Genomic DNA, 18,683 nt, shown 5'->3' with positions numbered 1-18,683 from the left:
GGCACCATGCCCACCCGCCCCTTCCTCAGTTTCTTTGCTGTCTCGGGCTGTTGGGAGGTGGACGGGGGTCGGGTGGGAGTCGGCACAGACCTCCCCCCCACTACACCCCCGGCAGATGTTTCTTCCTCGGCCTGCCGGTGAAAGAGTTGCCCCCTTGCTCACTTCCTCTCCTCCCCGTTCTCACTCTGGCACTGGGCACCGTCTTCCCCGACCACCGCCCCTCGCAGCGTTTGCGGTGCGTGGAGGGGGAAGACGAGCAGCCTTGCGTGCTTCCCCCCAATTGGGGGGTCTGCAGGAGCGGTGCGAGACTAGTCGGGGGGAGGAAGGTGTGGAAAGCAGCCTCCTCCCCCTGTTGGATTTCCCACCCGCTTCCCTGGGAGGGGAGCGCGTCCGGGCTCGATCCCAGTCTTCGGCTGCTGGGGATAAAGGGGATGATCGCGGCTGGGGGGAGGGGTCCGGCCGACCCTCCTCCCACCTGTCCGGGGGGCGATGGCAGGTGAGCGCCCCCGCCGCCGGGGTCGAGGCTCCTCCCGGGAGGGCACGGGGGGCGGCCCGCAGCCCCGACTCTGGCGGGGGGCTTCCTAAGGCCGGCAAGGAGGAGCCCGAGGGTCCGGGAGGACCCCCGCCCATTCCGGGCCCGAAAAGGGAGGGAAACCTCCGGGCCGGCCCGCGCTGGAAGGGAGCTGCCGGGGAGCGTCGGCACACAAGGGTCCTGACCGCGCCGGAGGAGGAGCAGGAGGAGGCCCTGACACGTCCTCTTGGGGGGCCAGAGGAAGGAATTAAGCCGGCGGCAGCTGCGGCAACTGCAACACTGGCGGCGGCAGTTGCAGCAACTGCAACAGCGGCGGCGGCAGCTGTAACAACTGCAACAGCAGGGGCAACAGGAGCAGCTGCAACCACCCGCTCAGCGAGCAGCCACCCCGCTTTGCATCCAGCCTCTTCTCCAGGGATTATTGACCCCGGAGCGATTGTCGTTTTGTTGTTTGTTTGCGTCTCGGAGGGAGACTAGAGGAGTCGTCTTGCGCCGCCTGGACGATTGTCGGTCCTTCTCACCTCCCGTCACCCCGCCGCCGGAAGGATGGATTATAATAAACCCGGAGAAGGAGAGCTGACTGGCTGCTGAGCCTTTTTCTTTTTGTGCGGGGCGGCCCCCGCCAACCCAAAGTACCCCGACAGCCCGGACCTCCGGGAGGGGAGTGGGGTGTCCCCTGGAAGAAGGATTAAAAGAGGTCCGCGTCCAAGGGGAGAGGGGGTGGGATTGGTGCCTGGTTGGGGGGTGCTGCCTTGGGTGCCTTCCAGGGGAGCTTGGGGGACCCCCTGGGACACGGGGTGGGGTTTAACACCCCTTTTTCTGGGAGCGGGGTGGGGGTCCAGGAGAGCACTTCTGCTATGACAGCTTTGGTGCCCCGGGTCCTCACCGCGTTGTGCCTGGCAAAGTTGGCGCTGGACCGGTAGCACCTTTGGGGAATCCGCAGGGAAAATCGCTACACTGTGGGGGGACGAGGAAGGTTCGGGTTCAGGGTTTGGGGGGAGGGGGGAGGTCTGCCCCCCTCCCAGCTCGCTACCCTCTTTGATGACTCCTGGAGGCGGTGGGTCCATGAAAGACTGCGAGTACAGTCAGATCAGCACCCACAGCTCCTCTCCCATGGAGTCACCCCACAAAAAGAAGAAAATCGCCGCCAGGAGGAAATGGGAGGTGTTCCCGGGAAGAAACAAGTTCTTCTGTAACGGGAGGATCATGATGGCCCGGCAGACAGGAGTCTTCTACCTGACTCTCATCCTCATCTTGGTCACCAGCGGACTCTTCTTCGCTTTCGAGTAAGGGCAAGTTCATCCTTCTCTCCTTCCCCGCCCCCACTCTTTCCTCCCATCCCCGTTTACTTTCGATTTCCAGCAGCGGTGGCTCCAGTAGTTATATAACACAATCTCGGAATTTAGGGGTTGCTTGGAAAGTAGGTGGATAGCCAGGCCTCCTCCTTTGGGCCCCGGTGGATGATGGAGGGAGAGAGGAGGAGGGTTAATAATAACAATGAATGTGAATGTGAATCTTCTAGACTGTGAGCCCACTTTTCTAGATTGTGAGCCCACTGTTGGGTAGGGACCGTCTCTGTATGTGGCCAACTTGTACTTCCCAAGCACTTAGTACAGTGCTCTGCACACAGTAAGCGCTCAATAAATACGATTGAATGAATGAATGTTGGTATTTGTTAAGTGCTTACTATGTGCCAACCACTGTACTAAACGCAGGGCCGGATACAAGCAGATCGGGTTGAGCACAGTCCCTGTCCCTCTTGAGGCCCACAGTCTCCATCCCCGTTTTACAGATGGGGTAACTGAGACCCAGGGAAGTGAACTGACATGCCAAGGCCACACAACAGATAAGTGGTGGAGCCGGGATTAGAATTCGTGACCTCCCGACCCTCAGGCCCGTGCTCTATCCATTACACCATGCCGTAGTCCAGACACCTCTTTGGCATTTTGGTCCACAGGGGTTTAGGATGAGTGGCGATTGATGGTTGCCCATTTGCTGCTCTCTTCAGCTGGTATCACCAGGCCCTGGCCAGTTGCAGAGTTGTACCCCAGCAGTCATTGCCTTTTACCTGGGTTTTATTTTGAAGTTTAGGGACAACTTGAATTTTTCATCAGGTTGTGGGCAGGGAATGTGTCTGTTGTTGTGTTGTACTCTCCCAAGTGCTTAGTTAGTGCCCTGCGCACAGTGAGCGCTCAATAAATACAACTGATCTGGTGATATTTTGGAAATATGATTATTTATATCAATGTCCATCTCTCCCAGTAGCCTGTAAGCTCATTATGGGCAGGGGCCATGTCTGCCAACTCTCTTGTAGTCTACTCTCCCAAGTGCATAGTGTAATGTTTTGCATATGGTAAGAGCTCAATAAAAACCATTGGTGATGCTATTTTGGACCTCCTGTGGTTCTCATGAAACCCTAAACTGGCAACACTCCTGCCATGGAAAAATGGAAAGTAAAGAAGGATTCTTCCATTTCAGCCTTAAATTGCAGCCCTCCCAGTGTGTAGGCAGCAGGCTATTTTTAATTCTTGTTGAGCTCTCAGTTTTTTGAATAACTAAACGTTTCATATGGCCCGCATTGTATGCCATAACACTTTGAAAGGTTTATGGCTGGTAAAGTTCTTGGGCATTGTGTGTCAGTAGGAAATACCTTCAGGAACAGTTGTCCGGATACTGCAGGCCTGTGGGCAGGGAACACATCTACCGATTTATTCATGATTACTTTTCTAAGCGCTTAGTACAATGTTCTGCACACAGTGAGTGCTCAGTAAATACAGTGGATTTGCTTTAAATAATCAATTGTATTTATGGATCGCTTACTAGGTGTGGAGCAGTGTACAAAGCACTTGAGAAAGTACGGTACAACAGAGGTGGTGGTAGACATGATCGCTTGCCCACAGCACCCTTACAGACCACACAGCAACTTCTTATTCCACAAGACAGAATTCTAGCGTTATGCGTAGTGGAAGAGTGTACCAGTACTCATATTGCCGCTTACCGCCTTTGGCTGGCTGACTTGTTCCAGGTTTCAGAAAGCCTGCTAGTTTATCAGTGGCTTTATATTTTTGATATTGACCCCTGCATTTTAGGATGGGGGTAGGGTTAGGAAAGTGAACCTTATTTCCCCGTTTCTTTCATCCATCCTGACTTCTATTCATCTGTAGCAGAGTGTGTTTTTTCAAAACTTTTTACAGCCCTTGAAATCCATATCCCCAAGGGAAAGATGCACTCTGTCCTACAGCCAAAGGAGATAGACTTTCAGTCGAACAGGGTTAAAACCTACAGAACTTAATTAAGGATGATGATAAGAACTGAAGTATCTGACTTTATACCCGGTGCTTGTTGTACTTTGTGTGTCCATGATCTCTTGGTAAATTACTAACTTTTACTTAAAGCCATCCCAATCTCCCTGGGGAAATTATTTTGCATGTAAAAATTCTCCTAGATGGAACACTTTAAAACTGCTGGAATCGACTGGTTTTTTTTCATCATTCTTTATATTTTCAAACTGTTTCATTAGTCATATAAATATGTTTTCTATTTGTGGGCTTGTAGTTTAGTAATATAATAATAATGGCATTTATTAAGTGCTTACTATGTGCAAAGCACTGTTCTAAGCGCTGGGGAGGTTACAAGGTGATCAGGTTGTCCGATCAGGGGCTCACAGTCTTTAATTCCCATTTTACAGATGAGGTATCTGAGGCACAGAGAAGTTAAGTGACTTGCCCAAAGTCACACAGCTGACAATTGGAGGCAGGATTTGAACCCATGACCTCTGACTCCAAAGCCTGTGCTCTTTCCACTGAGCCATGCTGCTTCCCAATAATTTATATTCAGACTAAGGAAGATTCTACATGATACATGAATTTTACTGAGGAAGTGTTGGAAACTAGAGACGGTGGCACTGGACATGAAGTCTGGAGAACTGTTTTATTTTTGGCTTGCCCTGTGATATTGGACCAGTAACTTTGCGTACTTATTCTCAACAAAACTGAGGAAACAAGATGGAGACAATAAATGGGTGGTTTTCTGGAGATGAATCAGCTCTTATGCAAGTTCTGGGAACTAGAATATTAGGTGATATTTTTACAGATGAAACAATCTGTTTCTAGTGCACTACTTCAGATTTCAAGAGCAGGGACCGAATTGCTAATTTTGGAATTATGTTACTGTGCTGGGTTTTGTTTGTGGTATGTACAGTAAAGTGTATTGTGTGCTGTATGTAGGTATCTAGATGCCTACTATATATATTTTTCGAATCTCCTGTATTTTCTTTCCCTTTAAATTCAGGACCTATCCCAAATCATAAATGCAGTTTCTTTCTCAAGCAGTTTACTCATACCGTGGTTTCTTTTTTCAAGTGACGAGCTCCCAAATGTCCTCCCTAGCAGGTTGTTCTAGAACTGCCATGTGTCAGTATTGTGGTAATGTTCTGGTGAGCAGAAATAAATGTGTGTGTTGGGACTTTACAAGCATCATTTTTATATCATCTGTCTATGTGGGTTGTTCTCTATGATATTCTGCAACTCAGTCATTCCAAACTCAAGTTATCGCGAAACCTTTCGTGACTGTTGTTGTGCTCAGAGATCATTGTAAGGGCCGTATTTCTACTCATTCTGTCTAGAGAAATTTAATTTTCCTAAGAAAGCCTTTTCACCTGGAATCTTACTCCCATCAGCTTTAAAGCACTCAATCAGCCTCGCCCTTTCTATCTTACCTCACTGCTCTCCTCCTACAATCAATCAATCAATCAATCAATCGTATTTATTGAGCGCTTACTATGTGCAGAGCACTGTACTAAGTGCTTGGGAAGTACAAATTGGCATCACATAGAGACAGTCCCTACCCAACAGTGGGCTCACAGTCTAAAAGGGGGAGACAGAGAACAGAACCAAACATACCAACAAAATAAAATAAGTAGGATAGAAATGTACAAGTAAAATAAATAAATAAATAAATAAATAAATAGAGTAATAAATATGTACAACCATATATACATATATACAGGTGCTGTGGGGAAGGGAAGGAGGTAAGATGGGGGGATGGAGAGGAGGACGAAGGGGAGAGGAGGGAAGGGGCTCAGTCTGGGAAGGCCTCCTGGAGGAGGTGAGCTCTCAGCAGGGCCTTGAAGGGAGGAAGAGAGCTAGCTTGGCGGATGGGCAGAGGGAGGGCATTCCAGGCCCGGGGGATGACGTGGGCCGGGGGTCGATGGCGGGACAGGCGAGAGTGAGGTACAGTGAGGAGATTAGCGGTGGAGGAGCGGAGGGTGTGGGCTGGGCAGTAGAAGGAGAGAAGGGAGGTGAGGTAGGAGGGGGCGAGGTGATGGAGAGCCTTGAAGCCCAGGGTGAGGAGTTTCTGCCTGATGCGCAGATTGATCGGTAGCCATTGGAGGTTTTTGAGGAGGGGAGTAATATGTCCAGAGCGTTTCTGGACAAAGATAATCTGGGCAGCAGCATGAAGTATGGATTGAAGTGCAGAGAGACACGAGGATGGGAGATCAGAGAGAAGGCTGGTGCAGTAGTCCAGACGGGATAGGATGAGAGCTTGAATGAGCAGGGTAGCAGTTTGGATGGAGAGGAAAGGGCGGATCTTGGCAATGTTACGGAGCTGAGACCGGCAGGTTTTGGTGACGGCTTGGATGTGAGGGGTGAATGAGAGAGCGGAGTCGAGGATGACACCAAGGTTGCGGGCTTGTGAGACGGGAAGGATGGTAGTGCCGTCAACAGAGATGGGAAAGTCAGGGAGAGGACAAGGTTTGGGAGGGAAGACAAGGAGCTCAGTCTTCGACATGTTGAGCTTTAGGTGGCGGGCGGACATCCAGAAGGAGATGTCCTGAAGGCAGGAGGAGATGCGAGCCTGGAGGGAGGGGGAGAGAGCAGGGGCAGCCCTGCTACAACCCAGCCCACACCCTTCGCTCCTCTCACACCAACCCACTCACGTACGTTGAGCTCACCACCAGCCCCTTGCCCACATCCTTCCTCTGGCCTGGGTCTCCCTCCCACTTCATACACAGTAGACCACCACTTTCGCCACCTTCAAAGCCTTATTAAAATTACATTCATTTATTCATTCAATTGTATTTATTGAGCGCTTACTGTGTGCAGAGCACTGTACTAAGCGCTTGGGAAGTACAAGTTGGCAACATATAGAGATGGTCCCTACCCAACAGCGGGCTCGCAGTCTAGAAGGGGGAGACAGACAACAAAACAAAACATGTAGACAGGTGTCAAAATCATCAGAACAAATATAGTTATAACCAAGAGGCCTTCCCCCACTAAGCCCCCATATCCTCTTCACCCTCACTTTTCTGTGACACCTATGCACTTGGATCTGTACCCTTTAAATACTTGATATTCACCCAGCCCTCAGCCCCACAGGATTTATGCATATATCCATAATTTATCTTAATGTCTGTTTTCCCCTCTAGTCTGTAAGCATCTTGTCAGTAGGGACATATCTACCAACTCTGTTGTATTGCATTCCTTCAAGCACTTAGTACAGTGCTCTATATCTAGAAAGTGCTCAATGAGTACCATTGTCTCTGTCCTGCAAAATCAATGTGATAAAAAATACTGAAGTTTAAAAATGGCAGATCCGACATACATTGAATACTGGAGTTGAATTGTAGGTCTCATACTGAGGCACATCATGGAACCCTGAGGGTCTCACTAGAAAGTCTTAACATTCAAGGTATGCTGTAGCACAACCTTGCAGTGGATATTGAGAGATGAAAAATATTAAATTCTCAGGTAGGGAATAGGAGGCCGCAGTGAAGTGTAGAGAACTGACCAAATGCATTGATGTATGATTCACTTCAAATTTTGAAGTACTCTCGTAGTTGGAGCCACGAGGAATAGCCAAGACATGGGATCTGATGTCAGACATAGTATTTTAAAGCAGGAAGTGGAAGTATTGCTTAAATAGGCTTTTCCTTTACATATAGAGTGCAGAGGAAATGCCTTTTCATAAATGCCATAATCATCTCCAGCCTTGAGAAGGAAGTCAGGAAAAGCTTATAGCATCCCTTTGCTCACCATTGCTAGCAAAGTGCTCACCCAAGTCCTTCTGAAGGGGCTGTTGTGCAACACGGTCAACCATGTGCTTGCACAATTGTAATGTGGTTTTAGTTAGCCACTACAGAGATCATCTTTGTAGGCTAGGTGACTGCAGCATTAGAAGCCCTATCCTGAATTATTTTAAGTCTTTTGAGTTGGGCCTCAAGAATTTTATGTAACTTGCCTTTAAATGGTAGTCTGTGGTGGGGGTGGAAAGATTTATCTTTTCAAGTTTTAAATATAAGTAGACATTTAGGTCTTTCTTTCAAAAGTATCTGCAAATCTGTGTCTCAAGGCACATATTTTACAATAATGCATTTGACACATTAGAAAGCTCAAGCTGGCAGCTATTGTACTGGCTTGGCTACCCATACTACTTCTCAGAAATCCTGAGGTTATTTCATGTTGGCATGACTGGAAACATCAGAGTTGATGATGTCTTGTCTGACTCTTTCCCCATCATGAGCAAATAAAGCTATGGTATGTTGCAAGTCCAGTTTTATTCAGCTAAATTCTAGCTAAATAGATGCCAGAAGACTTGCAAAAGGTCATGGACTAAAGCAGATGTGCAAGAAGCAACCTACACACTGCCCACAGCCAAAATATGAAGCTACATCGTGTATTACAGACCATGAAAACCTGTGCAAAATCATTCATTCACACCAGAGTATAAAAATGTCCTTTGGGTTCAAAGATGATGCCGCTGATGGTAAGATTTTATCTGCATCTGTGAGTTTAGCTGTAAAGACAGATGAATGACCAAGCGGTAATTCATTGCACACTTTGTGCATGTTAAAGTCATTCCTTGCTATAGTGTTGCAATTGGTATTTTCAGTCGGACACTTTTAAGAATCTATCTCTTGTCACAATTTCCCAAAGGTTTTGTTTCAAAAATAAGACATCCCATTCACAATTGATGGAAGTTAGACTTTTTGTTTGCCCTGGTGGTTTCCCATGGGTTCATAGATGAACTTATTGTTTGAGGTTAAGCTTTATAGTAGCTTGGAAATCATAATAACAATAATAATAATGATGGCATTTATTAAGCGCTTACTATGTTCAAAGCACTGGGGAGGTTACAAGGTGATCAGGTAGTCCCACGGGGGGCTCACAGTCTTAATGCCTATTTTACAGATGAGGTAACTGAGGCCCAGAGAAGTTAAGTGACTTGCCCAAAGTCACATAGCTAACAATTGGCAGAGCCTGGATTTGAACCCATGACTTCTGACTCCAAAGCCCATGCTCTTTTCCACTGAGCCATGCTGCTTCTCTTAATGGAAATGTTAATTAATGGAAATGTTTCATCTACTTTCTTTGCTTGTATTCCTCATACAGCAGCAGCTTGAGTAGCCCGTTCTACTCAACTGTACTCCCATTAACCCCCAGCAAAACTTATGCTGTGATGAGCATTGCTTCAATTTTGATAGATGAGTGCATATGAACGATACATAGAGTTGCTCAAGAATCAGAAGTGGTATTTTTGCTAGGTCCAAGGTCTCTTAGCTGTTAAGAAGATTGATACCCACAGCAGCTACTTTGTCACCCTTCAGCTCGGTCTGAAGTTTTTTCAATCAATCAGTAGTATTTATTGAGTACTACTGTGTGCAGAGCTCTGTACTAAGTGCTTGGGAGAATACAATGTAATAGTTGGTAGACACGTTCCCTGCCCTCAATGAGCTAATACTCTGGCCACAATAAACCACATTCACAGCACACTGTTAGACTTACCGAGGACATGATTTCAATCTGTTACTTCTTCAGCCATTCATTCATTAGTGAAGAGTGTGCTGTCTGAGTAGTAGAAATGAGAAAAGATTCTCTTCTATCCTGAAAGTCATTGACTGTTTGAGGGGTTTTCCAGGTATAGGCTGTACATAACTGTACATCAGTTTGCTTGAGGAGGACTGAAATTAGCTTTGGAAGTTTACATCTGATTCTCCAACCAGTAATAGATGTAGAGGCATTACCTAGCACCACACAGGCAGCCTAAAGATAACTTAGTGGCACCTGGGTTAAACATCAACAGATCAGCTAAAAGAAGAGCAACCCACACGTGCCATATAACAAAAATATGATCCACCTCTCTGTCTCTCTCTGTCCTCTCTCTCTCTTGTCTCTCCTCATATGTAAATATATCTGAGTTAAATAATATCCATCATTGGTGTGTTTGAAAGAGCTTCCTATCTTAATAAAACTGCAGATTTCAGGAAGTAGTGTGGTCAGAGTTGTTCAAAGGGTTGGAGACAACTTTTGGCCTGTCTACATGACACCAAAATAGTTTTCTTGAGCAACACAGCAGTGGAAATGGTTGTGGGCGGTAGGGCCCTGATGTCAGAACTGTCTTCTTCCGGCACGACATTTTAATTCAGGGTTCACATGGAAACTTATCTGTGCTGTTGCAGCTGTGGTGTTTATAAAGGGAGACAGGTGCTTTAGTCCATCAGAAATGTTGCCAATTCCTTGAGTCAGCTTTTTAATTGCCGTTCAACCTGCCTTGTCAACTGGGCATGCCTGCCCAGTTCTGATTGTTCCATCCCTGGAAGAGCTACAGTGTTCCTTGGAAGATGAGGTGGGGAATCGGAGTGGAGAGAGATGACAGTTCAGGTTCAGAGCCTGAAAAGATCAGAAGAAGGGCAGGGAGTGAGAGAGACAAGGAGAGAAAGAGAATCGTCAGCTTTTTCTTGGTTAGATTTGTTCTGTCCTCCAGATAACCTGCCCATCTCTAACACCCTCTTTAATCATTGCTCTCCTCAGTACTCCCCATCCTTCTCTGATCCAAGGTTTTAAAACTGCTGATCCAGGCTGCTTTGGCCTTGCCCATAAGTCATTTACGTGGGTAGACCGGATGGGAATTTGTTTCGGCACTAAAGTCTCCTTTTTGCTTTCATCTCTTTTCATTACAGAAAAATGGGCTTGGGATAAATAAGATGTCCAGTTTTTCTTGTTCGCATCAGGTAATGGTCTCCGAAGGATCTGTTCACACAGAATACCCTCAAACCCTATTCCGTTTTCACATTTAGGGTGACTAGGTGCTCCCGGGAAAGATGGAAAGAAGTTTTTGAGTGGATTGCTATCAATGTGCAGACCACTTTGGGTTTTTTTAAATACTTAAACAACTGCTCCAAAGCTCCCTAGAACCTTCCAATATCAAGTATGGATTAAATCTGGTTGAATATATCTCATTATCTCAAGATTTTAAGTGATTGAGAAGGCAGCAGAAAGGAGAAGCAGCATGCCCTAGTGGAAAGAGTCGACTTGGGAGTCAGGAGACCTGGGTTCTAATCTTGCCTCTGCCACCTGCCTGCTGTGTAATCTTGGACAAGTCATTTAACTTCTCTGTGCCTCAGTTTCTTTATCTGTAAAAATGGAGGTAAGATACCTGTTCTCCCTCCCCCCTAGACTACAAACCCTCGGATAGGGACATTGTCCGATTTGCTTATATTGTATTTACCCCAGTGCTTAGTGTGGTTATTGGTACATAGTATGTGCTTAATCAATAGCACAATTATGGTTATGCCGTGCTATTTCTTTTGGGAATATGGAAATAAATCTGGATCACTCATCATACTTAAAAGGCACTGATTGAGCAACCGTGAGGTGTTTGACACTGTATTAGGCATAGAGTTTGTTTGACACCCAGGTCCTGAGAATCTTACAATCTACTGGGGGAAACTGTTGTAGTAGTCCAGCACTCAGTACAATGCCTGGCATGTGGTAAGCCCTTAACAAGTACAGTTTTAAAAAGTAGTAAGCACTCATTTGGTACTGCACTATGCTGCTTGGCACTTGGGCAGTATAAAGTGACAGATTGCTTGTGCACAAGGAGCTTACTCTGCAACAAAGTAAACAAGCAGAAATATTTACAGTTGTACAGAAGAAAGGACAATAAAATGCATTTAAGTACAATTAATTCATTTAAGCAGGAACATTTTTTTAAGTGTTTTGGGATTCTAGGTTTGTGCCCAGTTTTATATTAGTTGGGAAAAGCTTTTCTGCAGGAGGTGAGTCTTGATCAGAAACCACTGAGATAATTAGGCAGTGTTATTAAGGCACATGTTAATGAATATTCCCTTAGGCTGCCTAGGCAGTAGCATACACAAAAAGCTGCAAGGAACCAGTAGGAAATAAATCATTATCATACATGTTACATACTTACTATGTGCCAAGCACTGTTCTAAGTCCTGCGCCAGATACAAGTTAATCAGGTTGGACACAGTCCCTGTCCCACATGGAGCTCACAGTTTTAGTAGAAGGAAGTAGGATTTAATCCCTATTTCATAGATGAGGTTAATGAGCACAGAAAAGTTAAGAAACTTGCCCAAGGTTTCACAGCAGACACATGGCAAAGCCAGGATTTGAATCCAGGTCCTCTGACTCCTGGCCTGTGCTGTTTCCAGTAAGCCACATCGCTTCTCTATTAATATCACATAACAATTGGTATTTGCCGATTTGTACTTCCCAAGCGTTTAGTATAGTGCTCTGCACTATAAGAAGCACTCAATAAATACGATTGAATGAATGAATAACCATGTTTCTTAATTGCAGTGAAAGTACTGTCAGCCCTTAAATGTCTCCAGTGTCAGAACCGGAGTCATGAAGTCATTAGTGCAGTCCTGCCCTGGGGAGAAGTGGATGTGCACATCCAATCACACTGGCACAGAAGCACCAGGCAGAGTGACCTTGGCTTCTGTGTGGACAGAGTGTGAGTGGGGCCTGCCTCATTTGATTCTCCAAACTCCTGTTGCTGAAAGAAGGAGCCTCAGCCCTTTAAAACACTTTCTCCTTGCCAGGAGGAGTTACAGTTGTGATGTGTTATTGACTATTTATGTTAGTTACTGAGTGTTGTACATAATTTGTGGGTCAAATGTGTTACATAAAACATTGTTGTGGTTTTTATTGTTTGTTTTAAAAAAATCCTTGGATTAAATAAGTGAAACCCATCTGGCTTTGATGCACAGACACTGACCCATGCTGCCTGTTTGATATCTGCTGTCAGTTTTGACTCGATTGAATTTTTGAGGCATTTAAATGAAATCAAGAGGTGGCAAAGACATCTAAAATAATTATAAATTAGCACCTTCATCAACACTGGGGATTTTATTTAGTGATAGTTTCTAGAGCAGTTGGCAGGTTATTCCATTGCCTCTCAGTTGACTGGGCAGCCTCAAGTTGAGAATTAGGTAATTAATGACTCTAAGTGATGTGTGAACTTTTGAGTTGGTCTCAGAGGTTTGAAAAATCATAGTACTTTATCATCTTGAAGTGGTATTCATTATTTTGGGGTTCTAAAGCTGAGTCTTTCTCATACAGATAGTGTTAGATGGCAGATGAAAATATTTTTGAACATATAATCTGCCAAAGTTAGTTTTTGTGGCTATATATGGCCTATTGATCTTTCTGCCAAGGAGAGGAATTTTTTACTAGATTATTTCACACAGTCACCGAACTGATAGGCATACTTCTTTCCCCCTCTTTAAAATGACAGGGACCGTTCCAAATTAAATCCCAGAACAATCCTTCATACAGTTAATGCTAATTCCTCTGATCAGGGCATTGGTGTTTGGCTTATTGTTCTGTCAGTTACAGACTGTATACCTATTTGAAGGGATGAGCTTGCAGTTTCTCAAAGGTAAACAGGTACTGGAAATGAGAGAGACAGAGAGAGAACACTGAACAAACAAGAACACACAGGAAAACACATGCTTCAAGGAAATTCTAGCTCAGTTTTTATAGCCCCAGAGAGGCACGGCTTCTTACAACCCCTACATCAGAACTTCTAAATAGAAAATAGTCAAAAATATGAGCATTTTGGTGAGTCACCAGTCAAGAGGGGATTAAGGTTTGCTTGAAGTAGGCAGTGAAGAAGGAGCTGGGTGAAAAAAAAACCCCACCAGATGCAGTAGGACTGAAAACTGTAAGCTTATTATGGGCAGGGATTATGTCTGCTGATTCTGTCGTATTGAACTCCACCAAGTGGAGTTCATACAGTGAACTCCATACAGTGCTCGGTACATAGTAAGTACTCAATAAATTCCGTTGATTGACTGGCCCAGTTGCCAGAAACCAAAACCGTGGCCCTCCACATAGCATAAGAAGGTAGCTTAGACATAGGGTGGTATTTCAGGTACCTTAATCAATCAGTGGTATTTATTGTTTACTGTGTGCTAAGATCTGTACTAAATGCTTGGAAGAGTACACTAAGAAAGAATTAGCAGAAACGTTTCCTGCCCATAATGAGTTTACAGTCTGAGATGTACAGGTGAGGAAGAAGGCCAATTGGAGAACTGTTGACCCTGCTGAAGCCGGCTCCGTACCCAGACCCAGGACCACCTGAGGGAGAGCTGTTGGGCATTCCAGGCAAGGAAAATGCTGGGGTAGTGCCTGCTGAACTTCAGACGTTTCTCAATAATTCACTCACTCACTCATATTTATTGAGCACGTACTGTGTGCAAAGCAGTGTACTAAGCACTTGGAAGAGTGCAGTATAACAGTATACAGACACATTCCCTGCTCACAAGGAGCTTACAGTCTGGAGGGGGAGACAGACATTGGCTCGATATGGGCAGGGAACGTGTCTGTTTATTGTTGTAAGTATTCTCCCGAACACTTAGTACAGTGCTCTGCCCATAGTACTCAATAAATTCAGTGGAATGCATTAATATAAATAAATACAATTACAGGATCGAAAAATGACCAGAGGCAACTGGAACCATCATCAAGAAAATATAGTTTTCCTTTGTTTCAGATCATTCAGTTGTGCAGTAAATTTTAATCAATCAATCAATCAATCATATTTATTGAGCGCTTATTGTGTGCAGAGCACTGTACTAAGCGCTTGAGAAGTACAAGTTGGCAACATACAGAGACAGTCCCTACCCAACAGTGGGCTCACAGTCTAGGAACCTCTATATAGGTTTTAACCTCTATATAGGTGGGCATGCTGCATCTATGTAACTTTTCTTAAAACCATCCAATAGCACATTATGATGTTATGTTTGTTGCATTTTATATGCCCAGAAATGACCTGATTATAGCTATAAACTTGTTATTTTGATGCTGGGGAGAAGGAAGAAGATTACTGTTCATAATGATGACTTTCCTATTTTGGCTCTCGTTGCTTCCAATCACTTCTTAAGTTTGAGGTTCTGAATATATTATAGAGCTTCATTAGCTAATGAGATCTTACTTGCTAAACTAAGCCAAGGTAGTGGGGCCTGCCTAACCAGTCAACTCTGACATAATGAATCTTCCGTTTTTGTTTGCTTGCTTCCCCCCACCCCACTACAAAAATCTCTTGCATTTAAATTTATACCCTTGTTATGTGAATTTTGGATTTTTAGTGGGATATTAAAGCACTTAGAAATGTAATTCTCTTTATGTCCTAGAACCATCACAAACTATCCATCCTCCTCCCGGCCTTATGATAATGTGACATTTTGACCTAGCATATAAATCAGTTGAAATAAGGAAATGAGTTATGGTTTCTTCTCAAACTGCATTTCATAAATGTAGAATGGAGAACCAAAATGTCATAATGTTGTAGAAGTCTGAGTAATATACAACACTTACATATGTATCTGTAACTTTTATTAATATCTGACTCCTCCTCTCGACTATAAGCCCCTTGTGGTCAGGGAATGGATCTACCAATTCTGTTGTATTGTACTAGACTGTACAATAGCACTGTACAAGTGCTAGAACAGTTGTGGGTACACGGCAAGTCCTCTGTGTCTTTTACTGACCAGATTGTAGGAGTTTTTCTACAGTAGAGTAAAAGGTGGTAGCATGGCTTTTTGATATACTTGGATGGATTTTCTTTCTCAAAGGTAATTTTTAGTTCTCACTGTATTTCCCAAGCGCTTAGTACAGTGCTCTGCACACAGTAAGCACTCAATAAATACGACTGAATGAATGAATTTTCCACATTGTAACTAATCTGAGAAACCTTGACATCTCTCACACAATCCAGTGGGAACATGGGCTTCCTCCATTTCACAAGGACACAGCATTGTTTTGTCAAAAATTAGATGGAAAACTTTAGAGCAAGGATTTTATGGCTGCTTGAAACCTTTTTATGTTTTAAAAGGTCCCATTCAAAATATGGCAAATTAAGTGAACAGTACTTATGTACACACCCGTAATTTATTTACATTAATGTCTTTCTCCCCATCTTGCCTGTGATCAGGGAATTCACAGCCTCCAGTGTGTTTACCAACTCTGTTATAGTGTACTCTCCCAAGTGCTTATTACAGTGCTAAACACACAGTAAGTGCTCAATAAATGAGTGATTGGTAACAAGGATATTCTAACAGATCATTAGCAGCTGAGCATTGATGGCGTAAGCCTCCCATATCAAATCAGTGACATGCCAAGGGTTGGTTAAACCAGTCATCGAGCCTTATACTTAAATCCAAACCCTAGGCTTTTTCTTTTCTTGTGGTATTTGTTAAGTGCTTACACATGCAAGGCACTCTACTAAGCCCTGGACCCTGTACTAAGCACTGAACTAACCTTACTGTGCATGGAGTCAGATTTACAGACTGGGAAGGGGTCCAAGTCCATATGTTTTCCCTAAACAGTGATGCAGGTCTAGCCGATACTAGCTATAGAAACAGTTTGAAATCTTTCTCTAAACTTTGTCAAAATGTCTTAGCAATTAATCTCCTTTTTGATGTTGTCAATATCCATGTGCCCTAGTAGATGTTTGAGTTTTTCATCTTCATCAAGCAGTAATGGGTACTGCATTCATTCATTCATTCAATTGCATTTATTGGGCGCTTACTGTGTGTAGAGCACTGTACTAAGTGCTTGGGAAGTACAAGTTGGCAACGTGTAGAGGCGGTCCCTACCCAACAACGGGCTTACATTCTAGAAGGGGAAGACAGACAACAAAACAAAACATGTGGACAGGTGTCAAGTCATCAGAACAAATAGAATTAAAGCTAAATACACATCATTAACAAAATAAATAGAATAGTAAATATGTACAAGTAAAATAAATAGAGTAATAAATCTGTACAAACATATATACAGGTGCTATGGGGCAGGGAGGAAGGTAGGGCCGGGGGGATGGGGTGGAGGAGAGGAAAAAGGGGGCTCAGTCTGGGAAGGCCTCTTGGAGGAGGTGAGCTCAGGCTTTGAAGGGAGGAAGAGAGCTAGCTTGGCGGATGTGTGTATTCATATTTACCTGCAGAAATGAGTTGTTCTATCTAGACTATAATCTCTTTGTGGGCAGGGAGTGTGTCTGTTTATTGTTATATTGTACTCAAGCTTAGTACAGCACTTTGCACACAGAAAGCTCTCAATAAATATGAATCATCATCATCATCATCATCAATCGTATTTATTGAGCGCTTACTATGTGCAGAGCACTGTACTAAGCGCTTGGGAAGTACAGATTGGCAACATATAGAGACAGGCCCTACCCAACAGTGGGCTCACAGTCTAAAAGGGGGAGACAGAGAACAAAACCAAACATACTAACAAAATAAAATAAATAGAATAGATATGTACAAATAAATTAAATAAATAAATAGAGTAAAAAAAATATGTACAAACATATATACATATATACAGGTGCTGTGGGGAAGGGAGGGAGGTAAGATGGGGGGATGGAGAGGGGGACGAGGGGGAGAGGAAGGAAGGGGCTCAGTCTGGGAAGGCCTCCTGGAGGAGGTGAGCTCTCAGCAGGGCCTTGAAGGGAGGAAGAGAGCTAGCTTGGCGGATGGGCAGAGGGAGGGCATTCCAGGCTCGGGGGATGACGTGGGCCGGGGGTCGATGGCGGGACAGGCGAGAGCGAGGTACGGTGAGGAGATCAGCGGTGGAGGAGCGGAGGGTGCGGGCTGGGCTGTAGAAGGAGAGAAGGGAGGTGAGGTAGGAGGGGGCGAGGTGATGGAGAGCCTTGAAGCCGAGAGTGAGGAGTTTCTGCCTGATGCGCAGATTGATTGGTAGCCACTGGAGATTTTTGAGGAAGGGAGTGATATGCCCAGAGCGTTTCTGGACAAAGATAATCTGGGCAGCAGCATGAAGTATGGATTGAAGTGGAGAGAGACACGAGGATGGGAGATCAGAGAGAAGGCTGATGCAGTAGTCCAGATGGGATAGGATGAGAATGAATGAACGAATGCACTTGCTTAGAAAGAAGGGGAGAGTAGATCAAGGAGGATCCATGAACAGTAAAAAGATGCCTCTGAAATACCTCTGAAATACCTTACATCTTCTCTACTTCATAACAAGTTCATTGATAGTTGTCATTCATATGATGAACCAAATGTATTCAAGTGGTAGAATACCTTCCTTTGAAGTCTCTTATTGTTATTTTGAGACAAGTATGTATCTCTCTACTGCTTTGGATTTCCTGTGCCATTGCTCTTCTTCGTTAGCCCAGGCTTTCAAGTGTTGGCTAAGATTTCATAGTGATTATTGGGAAATACACCATTGTTTTTCTTTTTTCAAGTATTATTCAGATCATTCATTCAATTGTATTTATTGAGCACTTACTGTGTGCAGAGCACTTTACTAAGCGCTTGGAAAGTACAAATCGGCAACAGAGACAATCCCTACCCAACAATGGGCTCACAGTCTAGAAGGGGGGACAGAAAACAAAACAAGTAGACAGGCATCAGTAGCATCAATATAAATAAAGAGAATTATAGATATATACACATCATTAATGAAATAAATAGAATAATAAATATGTACGTATATACGCAAGTGCTGTGGGGCGGGGAGGGGGATAGAGTAGAGGGAGGGAATCGGGGCGATGGGGAGGGGAGTTGTCTACACGTGCTGCCTCGAATTCCTCAACACCAACACTCTCCTCGACCCCCTCCAGTCTGGCTTCCATCCCCTACATTCCATGGAAACTGCCCTCTCAAGGGTCACCAATGACCTCCTGCTTGCCAAATCCAACGGCTCATACTCTATCCTAATCCTCCTCGACCTCTCAGCTGCCTTCGACACTGTGGACCACCCCCTTCTCCTCAACACATTATCCGACCTTGGCTTCACAGACTCCGTCCTCTCCTGGTTCTCCTCTTATCTCTCCGGTCATTCATTCTCAGTCTCTTTTTCAGACTCCTCCTCCGCCTCCCATC

The 18,683-nt window shown here is 44.6% G+C and overlaps 1 protein-coding gene across 7 annotated transcripts in view; it reads left to right on the top strand.

Moving 5' to 3' along the window:
* The first annotated feature begins 1,357 nt into the window (after positions 1-1,357).
* The window catches only part of ZDHHC14 (zinc finger DHHC-type palmitoyltransferase 14), a 309,503-nt gene continuing 292,177 nt past the window's right edge, over positions 1,358-18,683 (top strand). For all 7 annotated transcript variants that reach the window (XM_038740357.1, XM_038740337.1, XM_038740329.1 and 4 more), the window contains exon 1: positions 1,358-1,818. In XM_038740357.1, coding sequence (XP_038596285.1) covers positions 1,574-1,818 — 245 coding nt within the window. In that variant the 5' untranslated portion in view covers positions 1,358-1,573. The remainder of the gene's footprint in view (positions 1,819-18,683) is intronic.

This window comes from Tachyglossus aculeatus, chromosome 2 (assembly GCF_015852505.1).
Source record: "Tachyglossus aculeatus isolate mTacAcu1 chromosome 2, mTacAcu1.pri, whole genome shotgun sequence".
Classification (NCBI taxonomy): Eukaryota; Metazoa; Chordata; class Mammalia; order Monotremata; family Tachyglossidae; genus Tachyglossus; species Tachyglossus aculeatus.
The sequence above is the reverse complement of the archived record's forward strand: the minus strand, read 5'-3'. Positions and strand labels throughout refer to the sequence as shown.